A 16,803-nucleotide genomic window follows, 5' to 3' on the forward strand; every position below is an offset into this window, starting at 1 on the left:
ACTGTCAGCAGTGTTCCGCTAAAAACAAAATAGAGCAAAAAAATATTTTTCTTTTTTTAAGTGTCTGGAGGTAGAGGCAGAGGTCGGGCTCCGGTTAACAGCAGGTTTACAGCACAGGGGATGGGGTGAGTAGCAATCAAAACACACACTCCCATAAATTTGAATCAACTCTCATTAATGAATAAAAGCCACCAAGAACTATTTCTCACACTCTATATATCATCCTGTAGGACCTTTAACCCTGCAGACTACACCACAGACAGTGGGACATCAAACTCACACACTGACGTCTGGGAGACAGGGGCCAGTGACACTACAGATGGGACAGGTGAGAGACACACAAACAAGAATTATTGAGACCTCTAATGAACAAACCAAAGTCATTTTCCTCAATGCTTTGCTGCACTCTCATCTCTCTCTCTCTCTCTCTCTCTCTCTTTGACACATTCTGTTCAGTGGCATGGCAGAACACTCTGGACGAGTGGGCAGCTGAAGACTGGAGTGAAGATGTGAGTGTGAGTCTGAGTCATATGCTATAATTACCCTCCTGTGCATTATGGGATTTGCCTAGCATGAAATTAATAAGCCTGAAATTACATGTTATTTATGTTGTCCAGAAATGTTACACCATGTCTTAACCAGGTTAAGGAACATGACAAGATTCCAGCAGCAAGCAAGTTTTCTGACTACATTTAAAGTGAAAAATGAAAGAAAATGTTTGTAAGTGACGCAACAAAATCATAGCCAATCAGAACGGTGTGTGGACTAGTATGTTTGCGTGCACTCTGATTAGCATGGAAGAGATGGCTTTTATTGCTTGTCGCTTAGTCTAAAGACTATATGTATGCTGTCAAATTATTAGTGTTGTGAAAGCTACTTTGATACTGCAGTTTGCCAATATACTTAAACTACCTTCAAGCTAAGGTAGCTTCTTCTTTTAGGCTATTTATGGGGACATTGTCTTTTTATGTATATAACTATCAGATTATATAATTTTTTTCTGCAGTATTTATCTGGCACAACAATAAGATTATCAGTTAGGGTAACATCATTAAACTAAAACACTGTGTCCAAAACAGTGATGAACAGCAGTATTTTACAAAATATTAAGATACAAATCCTATGTTAAATGCCATGCATGGACTGAATTATCTTTGGAGTGTTTGATTTATTTTCACCAAAATGAATTGAACTTCCAAATGCTTCATTCCAGGGAGGGAGGGGACATTTTAGAAGAGCATGATTGATCATTATCTCAGATCGCTTGGCTATAAAGCTTGTGTACCTAATACAATGGTGACAAAACAAGCAATGTAGCTTTTTATTTCACGCTACACTGCTACTCGTCTGAAAAAGTATCTCACTACTGGAAGAGCAACACTGTTTTGCAAACAGCCAAGCTTGTCACATTACTGAAAAATGTAGTTGTTTATTGCATTGCTACTTTTAATTTGTTTCTCCCCAACAATGCAAACCATATAAGCATCTGTTTGAACTATGTATTGAGTAACAAACACTAACTGACCCTTTTGTGTCTCCAAAGCTCTCTGAGACCAAAGTGTTCACTTCCTCTTGTGTACCTCCAAGTGAGAACCACATCACACCCGGCCAAAGGTAATAAAGGCCAGAGCTGTTGTTCTCGTTTAATTTTTGGAGTAAAAAAAAAAAAAAAAAAGGATGATCAGTGCAAAAAGTACTAAAAAATAAATGTGATTCAGAATATGTGATCATGTGACTTTTGTAGCAAATGCATATTGAAATGTTTGATATATCTGGCACGTGTTTATTTGACTGACTGTATTGTGTTTGTTTTGTTGTAGTCTGGATCTGTCATCTCTGCTGCAGAAGCCTGTGGATCGAGAGGATGTTGGGGGTCTGAAGGCTGTGGGCTCCTCTCAGGGGCTCGGCCACAGTCTGGTCTTCACCAACTCCCACCACCAGCCTGCTCGAAATGGAGCCACATCTGCTGGCTCCAACAGCTATACACATGCCACCCTGGTGAGACCTTTCACGGACCTGATTTACACACTTAGTACTTCCAAAACTTTTTGTAGAGATTTTTTGATGGCATTTGGTGTTGGTATTTAACATGTTCAGGTCTCTGAGTCACTCAAATGGCTTTAAGGAATCTGTACCTGGGTGAATCTCACGAATCCGGTCAAGTACATGTCTGGGTCATATTTCATCCTGAAAACAAAAGAAAGAAATAAGAATATTTTGCATATAAATGATTAAGCCTATTTTTCTCTTTACTGTAATGCAAAAAATATAATTCTCATTTTCAGACAAAGCTGTATTGTTGAGGCACATTTGTGCTGATATTGGGAGATCTGCATGAGTTTCCTGATCTGAATTTTCCTTTTGTGTTGTTTTTTTTTTTTTTTTTTTTTTTTCAGTCCTCTGTTCTGGGTTCTGGTTTTGGAGAGCTGGGTGGTCCAAAGCTGGGACAGACGGCTGGGCAGCAAATACTGGAACAGCTGAAGGGGCCTGGTCTTGGGCAGCTTACTTCCCAGCCCCCCAGCACAGGGACCAACTGCACCCCTGTAGTGGGGCTGGTCGGGACAGGGATGTCTGTCCCCTCCTCCTCCTGGGACCTCAAACCTCCTGGAAATCAGGGCTCTGTTTCTCTGTCCTCCCAGTTCAGTCGTGAGTATTACATTTGCTTAACTGGCCTGGACATACTTATTCACCCATACATGCGTCCATAAGCTTACACATTATTTTATATGCTAAATAATGTTCACAGTCATTCACTCTGTAAATATGAAAATTCAGCCCAAACTCAATGTTTGTAAATGGCTTCATTTTTTTTTTTTATGTGGTGTTTAGTCATAGATTACTTAGTGTGAACATGCCTCTTTTGTGTGGTTTGCCCTGAAGGGGAATTTCAAATGCAGCCTGAGCCATCTTTGGTGCTAAGCCAACTCACCCAGCGACAGCAGGGCTCCCTGACCCAAACGGGACCTCTGGCCAGGCAGCCCAGCCCTCCCCCACTGAGCACCCCTTCACCCACTCTGGGCACACTGGAAGCCTTTCCGAAAGCACCGGAACCTCCTCAGCATCGTGATGGGCCCTCAATGTCCCCCTCACAGGCAGCCGAGTCTCAGGGCAGCAGCACACAGCAGCGACAGATAAAGACTCAAAAACGACGGATACCTCCCACTTCCAAGGTGACTAGAGATTTGTAAAAATGTCCATGGTTACTAGAGTTTTAAAACATTGAGACTGCATACAAATATAGATAACCTAATCTGAAATAACTATATGTAAACATGTTTAATTCAACATGAAACAGTGTTTGTAATTAACTTCCATAATCTGATGTATTTTGAGTGAAACAGGATATTCAACAAGGAAAAAAATTAAGGTGGGACTTGATTTTATTCATCAAAATTTTATTGAATTGTGAAAAAGGGGTGTTCTAAGGATGTGCGCTGTCGTTTAAACGGAATTTTGTAACCGACTAGTCTAAAGAGAAACCAACCTTCAGAAAACAGTAATAAACGACCCATTTAAAATACTTAATCTAGTCCAAATCCGATGCTAAATTCCACTGAAAAGGGGCATTTTTCTGCGACGTGCTCGCCTTGAATTATGATCATTGTACATTAAATATAGAACATGACACGCATTCACTGAATCAACGTTAGCGAATATTTAATAGACATATTTATTGAAAACAATTGAATGAATAGTGCAGGATTAATGGAACAACCCTAAAAGCCTGTTCTAAATGGAAATCACCAAGTAAAAGTTACTTAACATATTAAAACAGTCAGGACATTGTTGAAAATAATTAACAGGTAGACTAAGCCAAATCTATGAGAGAGAAAAAAATGCGCTGAAAAGTTGCGCGTATTTCACAACGTGCAGTCATGCAATAACCATTGATCTAATATGACAGTTGTTTGGTAAAGAACATCAAACAATAAAAAATAAATAAAATAGTAGCTATAGGATAGAAAAAATAGACCTGTGATGTAGTCTGCAATAAACCTAATGTATTCTAAACATGACTTGTACACAGAATAAAAGACAGTTTAACCCGTTAAGCAGTCGGCACCTCGTTGAAAATAGCCTTCTTAATCAGCAGATTAAAAAAATGACATACCTATTATAAAACAGTTATTTTCTAGGCTACTAACTCAAAAGCATAAATGTTTTGATGAGTAAAATTAACACGTGGACATGGTCTGGTGAAAGATGGGACTTGACTCACCTGAGGCGGCTATCCTGCACTTGAAAAAGCCTGCTCAGCGGAAAAATAACATCCAAGCATGCACAGATGTAAAGAAGACTCAAATGTGAAAACATCTTTAGGGACTTTCAAACATTTGGAAAGCCAATTCCCGCACCACCGAAGTAATTTCATTACTACTTTGCTGAGTTTGCTTGTCTAGCGAGAGGATATTTTCCTGCACGCGCCGCGAAGGAGAGAGGGAAGAAGCACGCGAAGCCTGAGGTGAAATTAAACTCTGTATCTGCTCCAGATATCCTCTTTTTTAAAATAATATTTGTATTATTAATTCTGTTTAAAATATGTAACATTTAATATGACAGTAATTTAAGTGCAGCCTCTGTAAAAATATAAAGCCAAACTTAAATGTGTAAAAATTATTATCAGTTTAATGGGGGGAATATTAACCGACTAGTAATTCCAGTGTCGACTTGCAGCATCAGGACCGTTTAGTCGACTAGTCTCACACATCCATAGTTCCATACCAGAATGTATCAAGGTGTTCTGAGGAGAGTAAAATTCCTCATTTATAAAATGACAGTACTGCGCTAAGGGTGGGTGAAATACCAGTTGCCATGTTGTCAGATCTCGCAACAGAAACCTGGTCTGGAAAAACAAGCTCAAAATAAGCCACTTGACTCACCAAAATAAGCAATGTTTTTTTCTGTGTGGTGGATTTATCAGCAGAGAAATCATAAGCATATGGTTAATTAACAGTTAAGTATAATTTTTATTACAGATCTGCTTCTCAATCAAAACCCAGCTGCATCAAATCTGCATTAATGCATCATATCTAACAATGATTCAGTTAAGACTTGGAAAGAACTGAGTAAATGTACTTTTTACCTCTATATTTTTTTTTCTTGTATCTGGATTAACTGTGCATGTATATGTAGTAATTCTACATAGTTGTTAAAAGGTTTTTATTCAAAGAAATCCACAATGGACAATTATGCAAAGAAATGTGTGATGCAGCAGTTTCCTTAAGGATCAAAGCACGTTTCATTTTTACAGGCAACATGAAGTGGTGTAGTTCCAAACGTTTACTGTGATAAACCCTTTGGCCTTTGGTTTCATGAAACAAATATTGAAACAAAATTAACCGGTTATAACCGGTTACCAGCATTTAAAAATAATGTGCCACTCCGGAACAATTGAAAATCACTTTGTTCTCGTTTTCGGTTACGTTCTGCAAAAAATGTAGTTCGTTTTCGTTTTTAGTCCCTTTTTAATATTTTATTTATCTTTATTTTTGTACATTTTTACATGATATTTGCTGCGTATCTTTACAACATATAAAGCCTAAAGTATATATGTTACACAAATATATGCTGTGTTTGTTTCCATTGACATTTTGTCAGTATTTAAAAAATATAGTGCTGAAACTTAAAATGCACTGTCTGAAGTCTTTGTATGTTTGCACGCATTCAGATCCCGTCCTCTGCGGTAGAGATGCCCGGCTCGGCAGATGTGTCTGGTTTAAATGTGCAGTTTGGTGCTCTGGACTTCGGTTCGGAATCTGCCCTTCCGGACTTCGGTCAGTCAGAGAATTGCAATAGTGAACCCATGAGGGAGGCCACAGTGGTTCCTCAATCACAGAGCAGCCTTTATTCTAAACCTGTCAGGTCAGTCAGTAAAATGATCAACTGTAATTAAGGGGTTAGTTCACCCAAAGATGAAAATTGTCAGCATTTACTCACCCTCATGTTGTTCGAAACCCATATGACTTTCTTCCGTGGAACACAGGAGTTGGTCTCAGTCACCATTCACTTTTTCATTGCATCTTATTTATGGTGACTGAGGCTGTCATTCTGCTTAACATGTACTTTTGTGTTCTACAGAAGAATGAATGTCATAAGGGTTTGGAAAAATATGAAGGTAAGTAAATATTGATATAATTTTTATTTTTGGGTGAACTATCCCTGGTCTTGCTGATGTCTGATTACTCATTAAAGTTAATGTATAAAGTTAAGTTTGAGTGTTTATATTTTTTCAAGCAGTGGACCACATGTATTGCTGGTTTTCCTAGATCTCTCAATGTATGGCTTTCAAACCAGTGTTGTCTCTTTAGTTATAAAATTTGCTTTCCATTCTGCATGCTAATAAGTTTCCCATGATCTGCCCTTTAGTGAATCTCTGGCCAGTCCGGTCCCATTGCTGCTGCCTCTGGCCTCCTCTGACCCAATCTACCCCTCTCCCTCGGTGCCTCTCCCTAGCCTTGCCCCCTCCCACACCACCCCCAGCGCGGTCTCTTCCTCCTCATCCTCCTCTGCTGCTGCATCATCGGCGGGTAACAGCTTTGACTGCGGCAAGTCTCCTCACTCAAGACTGAACTTTTCTCAGAGCAAGGAGCACTCTGGACCTGTTACGGTGGGTGCAGAGACCGCAAACTCACATTCATGAAACTTCTATAACTTCATTCATAACTTCTAAAACTAATTTTGTTGGTACAATAGTTAGGTCAATCAAAAAGTCTTTTCATTTTTTCTTTTACACACCCTCAATTTGTTCCAACCCTGTATGATTTTCTTTCTTCCATTTGAACACAAACTGAGATATATTGCAAAATGTCCAGAGTGCTCTTCTTCATAATGGGTATTGGGACTGAAGAGCACCCAATAAAGCACCATAAAGGTAGCCCATACAACTTCTGCACTATGTGCCAGGTCTTATGAAGCCATACAATGGCATTGTGTGAGGAAAAGACTGAAATAAAAAAAAATAAAAAAAATCACTGTAAATGTTCCCCTCTGCCGTAGCGCTTCAATCTCTTTTTTTTATTTTTTATTATTGAAACACTGGGCCAGTTCAGTGACAGGACGTGAAAAGCAATGACTTCTTGACATGAAGCCTGGCTTGGGGTCGTGGCACGTGTTGTATGGTAGGGGTGTAATGGTTCAAATTTATCACAGTTCGGTTTGTATCACGGTTTTAGGTTCATGGTTTTGGTACGGTTCGTTATTTATGTTCAGAAAAAAAAAATATTACTGCCAAATCCAAAGTAAAAATATTCTATTTGGTAATAAACACTTCAAGAGATTTGCCCTCACTACAAATCACTATGGTTTTAGTACAGTAACCATAGTTTAACCATGGTATTTGTAGTAAAATCATAGTAACCACAAAATTAACATGGTTACTGTCATGGTTACGATACTATAGTAAAATCATGGTTACTATATGGAATCTACAGTATTACTGTTGTAAAACAATGGTTAATTGTGTCAAAACTATGATTTCTGCCAAGAAATCAATGGTGACAGCAGTCATTGTTAATTCAGTCATGGCTACTACAATATTACTATAGTAAAACCATGGTTACTGTATGGCTACTACAGTATTACTTAATAAAACCATGGTTAATTTTCGTTAGTGTCCTTAACTAATTTTTTCCCCCTAATTACTAACTTAACATTTAACTTAAAGGAATAGTTCACCCAAAAATGAAAATTCGCTGATAATTTACTCACCCTCAGGCCATCCAAAATGTATCTGTGTTTCTTTCTTCATCAAAACAGAATTTAAGATTTTTAGGATTTCATTTCAGGCCGCCTCCTCTAAACAATGCAAGTGAATGTATTCCATTTCTTGACGGTCCAAAATGCATATTTAGGGTGCATCAAAATAATCCACACGACTCCAGTCGACAAATAAAGTTCTTCTGAACACAAACGATTGATTATTTTGAGAAACAAAACAATACTTATATACTTTTTAATTACAAATGTTCGCTTCGGTACATCTCTGGGACGCGCACTCATGAAAGGGATGACGTAAACTCGTTGGTAAGGTCACGCGTCACGTGGAGGAGGATGCAGGAAGCGCGTCATTGTTTACAATAGAAACTTGCACAGAGCACAGACCAAGCACCGTTCACAAACCAAAACAGTCCAAAACAATTTCAAAACAATATCAAATAAAATAAAAAATCATTTCCAAATAATACAAAAACCAATGTATACAATGACGCGCTTCCTGCCTCCTTCACGTGACGTGACCTTACCAACAAGCTTACGTCATCCCTCTCATGAGCGGCACATCACAGAGATGTATGGAAGCGAACATTTGTAGTTAAAAAGTATATAAGTATTGTTTTGTTTGTCAAAAAAAATCAATCGTTTGCATTCAGAACAACTTTATTTGTCGACTGGAGTCGTGTGGATTATTTTGATGCACCCTAAATATGCATTTTGGACTGTCAAAAAATGGAGTACATTCACTTGCATTGTTTAGAGGAGGAGGCCTGAAATTAAATCCTGAAAGTCTTAAATTCTGTTTTGATGAAGAAAGAAACTCAGGTACATCTGGGATGGCCTGAGGGTGAGTAAATTATCAGCAAATTTTCATTTTTGGGTGAACTATTCCTTTAATACCTGCATTTATGCTACATGCATCAACATAAAGTGCATTTCATACTCAACATATATTCAGCATTCAGAAGCTGTACATCACTATAGAAGGAATAACCTTGCTGTTAAAATGGATGCTAGAAGGGATGTCATAATGCAACACAAGTGTTTTAATCATACGTGGAATTCCCACATCATCATCAACGGAGTAGGGCAACATAACTTTGGCAATGAACACTCCAAGCGCTTTAGTTATTGTTATATGTCTGTCCGAACTAGCAATGAGTGCCTGTTTAAAGACGGAAGGGAATGTGTCTGTGTGCAGTTTCGGGCTCACCTGTGGCTCTGTGCGCACCTCACACTATATATTCGCATAAATAAATAATCAAACAATGATGTATTACCAGTTTACGGCACTCGTGTCAAGCAATGTCTGCAAACAGTGCCTGTTTTGTAAAGGTTTTATGACCATTGCTGTTGTGATTGACTGCACAAAGAAAAAGTTCCCAGACAGGAGACTTGAATGATGCAGGGGCTTCTCTATCTTGCAGCTTGTTTTCTCTGCTTGCCATTTTCAACTTCACACTAATGAGTGCAGAACTGTGATGTCATCAACTGATTTAACATACATACAGTTAATAGTACAGCTTCTCTCTGTAGAAAGTTGACCCATGTGAAACAGACAGGGCGTGTCTACAGAGCGATACGGGTGCATTAGCGAAGGTTATAACTGCGCATGTCTATTTTGTGCTTTATTTTCTTCGCCAAACTGCATGATTCAGATGCGTCATTAAACTTGAGATGAACCGCAGGCAAATGCTTACCGAACTGTGAGTGGCGAACCATACTGTTTGGTTTTTTACCGAGAACCGTTACATCCCTATTGTATGGTGCTTGACAGCCTCAGTCCCCATTATTAAAAGATGCACTCTACCTGGACATTCTCCAAAATATCCTCCATGGTAGAAAGTGAGTCAAATGGGATTGAAACAACATGAGGGTGTTGAATTCTTTTTGGGTGAATATATACATTACAGTGCTTTGTGTGTTTGTCGCTCTGACAGAACGGTTTTAATGGTGTGAGGACCTCTGCTGCTTTAGACAGTAAGTCAAACTATGGTTTTACCCTTCATTCTGTGTTATATGCATTAGAGCAGGGTTTAACAGTTTTTCATAAAACACTATTTAACTGCTTTAATTTATTTAATATATGACCCAATCACCTTTTTCATTTTATTTAACACACATGCCATTCTCGTCTCCCCTCAGCCACATCGAGTTCCTCCACTGCAAAACAAGAGTCTCCCTCTCTGGGCAGCAGCACAATTATTGCCCCCTCTGCCCCATCCTCTCTGTTACCTCCTTCTGTTACCCCACACAGCTCTGCTCTGTCCAGCCTGGCTTCTGAGCTTTCCTCTGCCAGCCTACCTCCCCTCAGCAGGTGAGCAAGTAGTAGCTTTTTTGTATCATACATTCATTTTATATTATGTTGTTAAAAATAATCATGATATTCACAATATATAAATGTAAATATTGTGAAGGGAGTATCTCCCAAACTCATTCGACATAATTATGTTTGGCATCATTTTGATCAAATAGGGCTGGGTATCCGCAACTACCTCACAATACGATGCCTGTCGCAAAATATATGTCATGATTCAATACATAGCGATGCATCACAATATCATAATTGGATCACAATTGAAACTGCAGCGAAACCCAGTATTTCTGTGAAAGACCATATGTGGGATTGGTTTCAATTTCTCTTGGGCGATTCTCTTCATTTGTGCAGTACTATAAGCAGTTTAGAGAAATGCTGGTTTTAGAGAATCCCCTTATTTCTTTGACCATGCTTCTTTAAGTAAACAGAAGGATGTTAATATAAATGCACAAATAAATAATGGGGATGTCCCGATACCATTTCTTTTGAGACCGAGTACGAGAATTTATTTTTACCTGTGTTTTTTTTTTTTTTTTTTTTAACTGCATAGCAACAGTTTATTTACATTTTATCATCAAAATGGTGTGCCCTTATCAAAATTTCTCCCCTTTTCTCCCCAATTTGGAATGCCCAATTCCCAATGCGCTCTCGCGTCTTCGTGGTGGCGTAGTGACTCGCCTCAATCTGGGTGGCGGAGGACGAATCTCAGTTGCTTCCGCATCTGAGACCGTCAATCCGTGCATCTTATCACGTAGCTTGTTGAGCGCGTTAACGTGGAGACATAGCGCGTGTGGAGGCTTCACGCTATTCTCCGCGGCATCCACGTGCAACTTACCACGCACCCACCGAGAGCGAGAACCATATTATAGTGACCACGAGGACGTTACCCCATGTGACTCTACCCTCCCTAGCAACCGGGCCAATTTGGTTGCTTAGGAGACCTGGCTGGAGTCACTCAGCACGCCCTGGATTCGAACTCGCGACTCCAGGGGTGGTAGTCAGCATCTTTACTCGCTGAGCTACCCTGGTCCCATCAAAATTATGTTTAAATAAATTCATTAAAACTTTAATTAAATGAAAGTATAACAATTAATTTTTAACATGATATTGTATTATTTTTATCAAATGAAGTGCTTCTATTCAGAACCTCACAGCACAATCTAAAAAACATTGGAGTTATTTTTGTCTAATAAACTGCTGCATAATGAGCATCACAGATATAAGATATTGCTTAAATAAATTACAATTACATTTGAGTTATCATTATTATTATTAGGAGTAGTAGTATAACAGGGAATATTACATTTCTGTCATACTTTTTTTATTTTAATTGAGCTTTTATTTTGGCGGAGCTTTTATTTTGAAATGTTTCTGTGTTGGTATGACCAAGGAGCTCTCACATAAGATTGGATCTTCCCACTCCAGAAAAGCTGGTTGCTACGCGACTCAGTGATTATTAAACCTCAAAAGGCTGCTATTTAACTAATTAAATATGCACTCTGTATGTGCCTTGCGCTACAAAGTGAATTTGCGCTCTGTTCACCGTCATTTGCTACAAACATAGCATTCGATGCTCATGACGGTGTTTCCTGTATGAGCCGTGGAGGAGCTTTAAAAGGTACGTGCAGCCAGTGTCGGCACCACACTGTCTCCACACATTCACAAGTGCACACATTTGCAGCACGCCGCTCATGCAAACTATATATTTATATAATGAAATAATCTCACTAGGACATAATGTGATTCTAATTTGTGTGCTGAATTTACGTAATGACACTGGTACGTTAAGTGGTATCGGTTTTTGGTATCGGATCATTTTTACGTGTACATGAGCGCAGTATCGGACCTCCCTAATAAATAAAATATGAGCGTCCAAAATATCTTTGCAATAATATACGGAAAAAAACAATTATTGATGCAGTGGCAAGAAAAAGTATGTGAACCCTTTGGAATTAGCTGGTTTTCTGCATAAATAGGTCATCAAATTTGATCTTATCTTCATCAAAGTCACAAGTATAGACTAACACAATGTGCTTAAGTTAACAACACACAGTTACAGTTGAAGTCAGAAGTTTACATACACCATAGCCAAATACATTTAAACTCAGCTTTTCACAATTCCTGACATTTAATCATAGAAAAAATTCCCTGTCTTAGGTCAGTTAGGATAACTACTTTTTTAAGAATGTTAAATATCAGAATAATAGTAGAGATAATTATTTATTTCAGCTTTTATATCTTTCGGAAGTTTATGTACACTTTGTTAGTATTTGGTAGCATTTCCTTTAAATTGTTTAACTTGGGTCAAATGTTTTGGGTAGCCTTCCACAAGCTTCTCACAATAAGTTGCTGGAATTTTGTCCCATTCCTCCAGACAGAACTGGTGTAACTGAGTCAGGTTTGTAGGCCTCCTTGCTCACTCATGCTTTTTCAGTTCTGCCCACAAATTTTCTATCGGATTGAGGTCAGGGCTTTGTGATGGCCACACCAATAGCTTGACTTTGTTGTCCTTAAGCCATTTTACCACAACTTTGGAGGTTTGCTTGGGGTCATTGTCCATTTGGAAGACCCATTTGTGACTGAGCTTTAACTTCCTGGCTGATCTCTTGAGATGTTGCTTCAATATATCCTCATGATGCCATCTATTTTGTGGAGTGCACCAGTCCCTCCTGCAGCAAAGCACCCCCACAACATGATTCTGCCACCCCAATGCTTCACAGTTGGGATGGTGTTCTTTGGCTTGCAAGCCTCACCCTTTTTCCTCCAAACATAACGATGGTCATTATGGCCAAACAGTTCAATTTTTGTTACATCAGACCAGAGGACATTTCTCCAAAAAGTAAGATCTTTGTCCCCATGTGCACTTGCAAACTGTAGTCTGGCTTTTTTTATGGTGGTTTTGGAGCAGTGGCATCTTCCTTGCTGAGCAGCCTTTCAGGTTATGACGATATAGGACTTGTTTTACTGTGGATATAGATACTTGTCTACCTGTTTCCTCCAGCATCTTCACAAGGTCCTTTGCTGTTGTTCTGGGATTGATTTGCACTTTTTGCACCAAACTATGTTCATGTCTAGGAGACAGAATGCATCTCCTTCCTGAGCGGTATGATGGTACGTGGTCCCATGGTGTTTATACTTGCGTACTATTTTTTTTTATACAGATGAACGTGGTACCTTCAGGCATTAGGAAATTGCTCCCAAGGATGATCCAGACTTGTGGCGGTCCAGAATATTTTTTTCTGAGGTCTTGGCTGATTTCTTTTGATTTCCCCATGATGTCAAGCAAAGAGGCACTGAGTTTGAAGATAGGCCTTAAAATACATCCACAGGTACACCTCCAATTGACTCCAATTAGCCTATCAGAAGCTAATTGCCTAAAGGCTTGACATCATTTTCTGGAAGCTGCATAAAGGCACAGTTAACTTAGTATATGTAAACTTCTGACCCACTGGAACTGTGATATAGTCAATTAAAAGTGAAACAATATGTCCGAAAACAATTGTTGGAAAACGTAGATGTCTTAAACGACTTGCCAAAACTATAGTTTGCTAATATGAAATCTGTGGAGTGGTTAAAAAATGAGTTTTAATGACTTCAGCCTAAGGGTATGTAAACTTCTGACTTCAACTGTATAATTTTTTTAATGTCTTTATTGAACACGTCCCATTAAACATTCACAGTGCTGTGGAAAAAGTAAGCGAACCCTTGGATTTAATAACTGGTCGATCCTCCTTTTGGTAGCAATAACATCAACCAAACGTTTTCGGTAGCTGTGGATTAGACCTGCTCAACGATTAGAAGGAATTTTGGATAATTCTTCCTTACAGAGCTGCTTCAGCTCAGCCATATTCTGGTGTGAATGTGTCTCTTGAGGTCTTTCCACAGCATGTCTGGTGTGAATGTGTCTCTTGAGGTCATTCCACAGCATCTCTATTGGGTTAAGGTCTGGGCTCTGACTGGGCCACTCCAAAAGGTGGATTTTCTTTTTTTGAAGTCATTCTGTAGTGGATTTACTTAGATTTTTAGGGTTATTGTCCTGCTGCATCACCCAGCCTCTACTGAGATTCAGCTGGCACACAGCCACACTGACATTATCCTATAGGATATCTTGATAAACTTGGAAATTCATTTTTCCCTCTGATGGCAAGCGGTTCAGGCCCCGAAGCAGCAAAGCAGCACCAAATCATGATGCTCCTTCCACCGTACTTCACCGTTGGGATGATGTTTTCATGTTGGTATGCGGTGCCCTTTTTATGCCATACATAGTGCTGCGTGTTCTTCCCAAAATACTTAACATTAGTTTCATCAGTCCACAAAACAATTTCCCAGTAGCGTTGTGGAGTGTCAAGGTGGTCTTTGGCAAACTTCAGACACACAGCAGAGTTTTTGTTGGAAAGCAGCGGCTTCCTTCGTGGTGTCCATGCCTGTTTAATGTTTTACATATAGTAGACTCATGAACAGACATGTTAACCAGTTCCAATGACTGCATCAAGTCTTTAGCTGTCACTCTAGGGTTCTTTTTTTTACCTCATTGAGCATTCTGTGGTGTGCCCTTTGAGTCATCTTGGCTGGACGGTCACTTCTAGGGAGAGAAGCCACAGTACTAAATCGTCTCCATGTGGACAGATGAAGATCTGAGCTCTTCAAGATAGCTTTGTAACCCTTTCTAGCTTTATTCAAAGCAACAATTCTTGATCGTCTTCTGAGATCTTTTTGCGAGACACGGTCCACGTCAGCAGATGTTTCATGTGAATAGCATACTCAAAATGTTTGAGTGCTTTTTATAAGTCAAAATAGCTCTGACCCATACCTCCAATCTCATTTCATTAATTGGATGCCAGGTGTGCCAACTCCTGACTCTAATTAGATTTTGTTGACGTCAGGCATTGGCACAGCCCTGTTCACACACATTTAACCTCCATAATGTGTGGTATATCTGAGCAAAATACAAAATTCAGCAGGAAATCATGTAGGGTGGGACTGACTCAGGATTTTATTGGATCAAGAAAAATGGACTGATATTATTGGTTAATATTATTTTTACATGGGGCCTGGGTAGCTCAGCGAGTATTGACACTGACTACCACCCCTGGAGTCACGAGTTAGAATCCAGGGCATGCTGAGTAACTCCAGCCAGGTCTCCTAAGCAACCAAATTGGCCCGGTTGCTAGGGAGGGTAGAGTCACATGGGGTAACCTCCTTGTGGTCGCAATTAAGGGTTCTCTCTCTCAATGGTGCACGTGGTAAGTTGTGCGTGGATCACGGTGAGTAGCATGAGCCTCCACATGCTATGAGTCTCTGCGGTGTCATGCACAGCGAGCCACGTGATAAGATACGCGGCTTGACTGTCTCAGAAGCGGCAAGCGGCAACTATGTGCTGTCTCATAAAAGACAACATGGCATTTAAAAGTATTTTAAAGATTTAGATTTGTCTTCATGGGAAGAATGTTTGGTCTCACGCCTCATATCCAATGATGGGGCTGATTATATCTGTGAATCTCTTCCTCTTTCTCCTTTAGTCATGTGAGCAGTGGCCATTCCTCTGTGTCGGCAGTTTGCACCACCTCTTCACTTACAGTGAGTTCTTTGGGGCACTCACAAACACACACTATCCACGCCATCTCCACTGTCTCTAACACAACCTCCGGTATGTGTGCCCTCAGTATACCAGTGTGGACAGCGTGAACTCTCTCGCTCCCTCGTCAATGCCGTTCTCCTCCCCTTCTGTGTCCGCTCTGCCCAGCAGCGGTGTGAGCAGCTCAGTGAGTGGAAGCAACAGTCTGCACGTGTCTGGAGCTCTGGGTCACAGCACCAACGGTATCATACCTTCTGGTGTCAGGACCGCCCAGCTACTGTCTTCCTCCAGTGGTGAGAGAGCACAAACACCTGGATTGCCACAACACCATTATATATTTTATATCACTCATCATACAATTCTATACCAGCTAATATCATGTATCACAACTAGGGGTGTAAATTGCAAGTAAAAAAAAAAAAATATATATATAATTTATTTATTTATTTATTTTAGCAAACAAAAGTACTTAGTAGTAATGGAACTACCATTTGAAAAATGTTGTGACACCGGCAGTATTTCGAGGCTTGGGTTCTGCTGTACTACCACACACACCAAGCCCTTTTACACACACCAAGCCCTTTTATGGACAAAATTCTGTAATTGTCCTGTCAGCATGTGTACAAAACACATACAAGCATCTATTTAATACTTTATAAAACAACAACCTCAGAAGGTGCTTACCATTTTCGTGTTTTTTATTTAAGCCACTTCTGCATTTAAGATTTCACCCCATCAACAACTCCCTTAGAGAACTGATCTACCTCTTCTGTGTATGTCTTTAGGTAAAGCTCCTCCTAATCTGTCTCAGGGGGTTCCTCCACTGCTACCTAACCAGTACATCATGGGACCCGGAGGTCTGCTGCCTGCCTACCCGGTAAGAAACCCCATCCTCCTAAATCAAAACATATCAGCTTTCACTCCTCCAGGATGCAGCTGGATCAGTGTGAGTTTGGAATTTTGTGTGTGTCCGTTTTGTTTGGGGTTGCGCAGTTTAATGGTGTTGCATTTGTTTAGGATGTATTGTATAGTGGAATGTTGTTAAAAATTGTCTGCATGTGACTAAAGAGTTATTGCCATATGCTGTGTATACATAATCTTACCCAGTATTAAAGCGGAGTCTGTGCAGTATGTGAATAATAAAATACTGAATATTGTAACATGTATAGTCTATAAAATGCTCTGTTGTTCATGTTCCACA

At 39.7% G+C, this 16,803-nt stretch overlaps 1 protein-coding gene across 6 annotated transcripts in view; it reads left to right on the forward strand.

Annotated features, from left to right (window-relative positions):
• Window positions 1-16,803, forward strand: part of LOC127428631 (ubiquitin-associated protein 2-like) — a 38,436-nt gene that overhangs the window by 16,596 nt on the left and 5,037 nt on the right. For 4 of the 6 annotated variants that reach the window (XM_051677094.1, XM_051677096.1, XM_051677097.1 and 1 more), the window contains 14 exons: window positions 62-125; window positions 231-328; window positions 457-515; window positions 1,544-1,614; window positions 1,821-1,998; window positions 2,397-2,646; window positions 2,881-3,170; window positions 5,669-5,862; window positions 6,367-6,607; window positions 9,651-9,690; window positions 9,856-10,027; window positions 15,547-15,604; window positions 15,691-15,895; window positions 16,388-16,479. In XM_051677094.1, coding sequence (XP_051533054.1) covers window positions 62-125; window positions 231-328; window positions 457-515; window positions 1,544-1,614; window positions 1,821-1,998; window positions 2,397-2,646; window positions 2,881-3,170; window positions 5,669-5,862; window positions 6,367-6,607; window positions 9,651-9,690; window positions 9,856-10,027; window positions 15,547-15,604; window positions 15,691-15,895; window positions 16,388-16,479 — 2,012 coding nt within the window. The remainder of the gene's footprint in view (window positions 1-61; window positions 126-230; window positions 329-456; window positions 516-1,543; window positions 1,615-1,820; window positions 1,999-2,396; window positions 2,647-2,880; window positions 3,171-5,668; window positions 5,863-6,366; window positions 6,608-9,650; window positions 9,691-9,855; window positions 10,028-15,546; window positions 15,605-15,690; window positions 15,896-16,387; window positions 16,480-16,803) is intronic. The other 2 variants (XM_051677095.1, XM_051677098.1) reach the window with 1 other exon arrangement.

Source organism: Myxocyprinus asiaticus, chromosome 38 (assembly GCF_019703515.2).
Source record: "Myxocyprinus asiaticus isolate MX2 ecotype Aquarium Trade chromosome 38, UBuf_Myxa_2, whole genome shotgun sequence".
NCBI classification, from domain to species: domain Eukaryota; kingdom Metazoa; phylum Chordata; class Actinopteri; order Cypriniformes; family Catostomidae; genus Myxocyprinus; species Myxocyprinus asiaticus.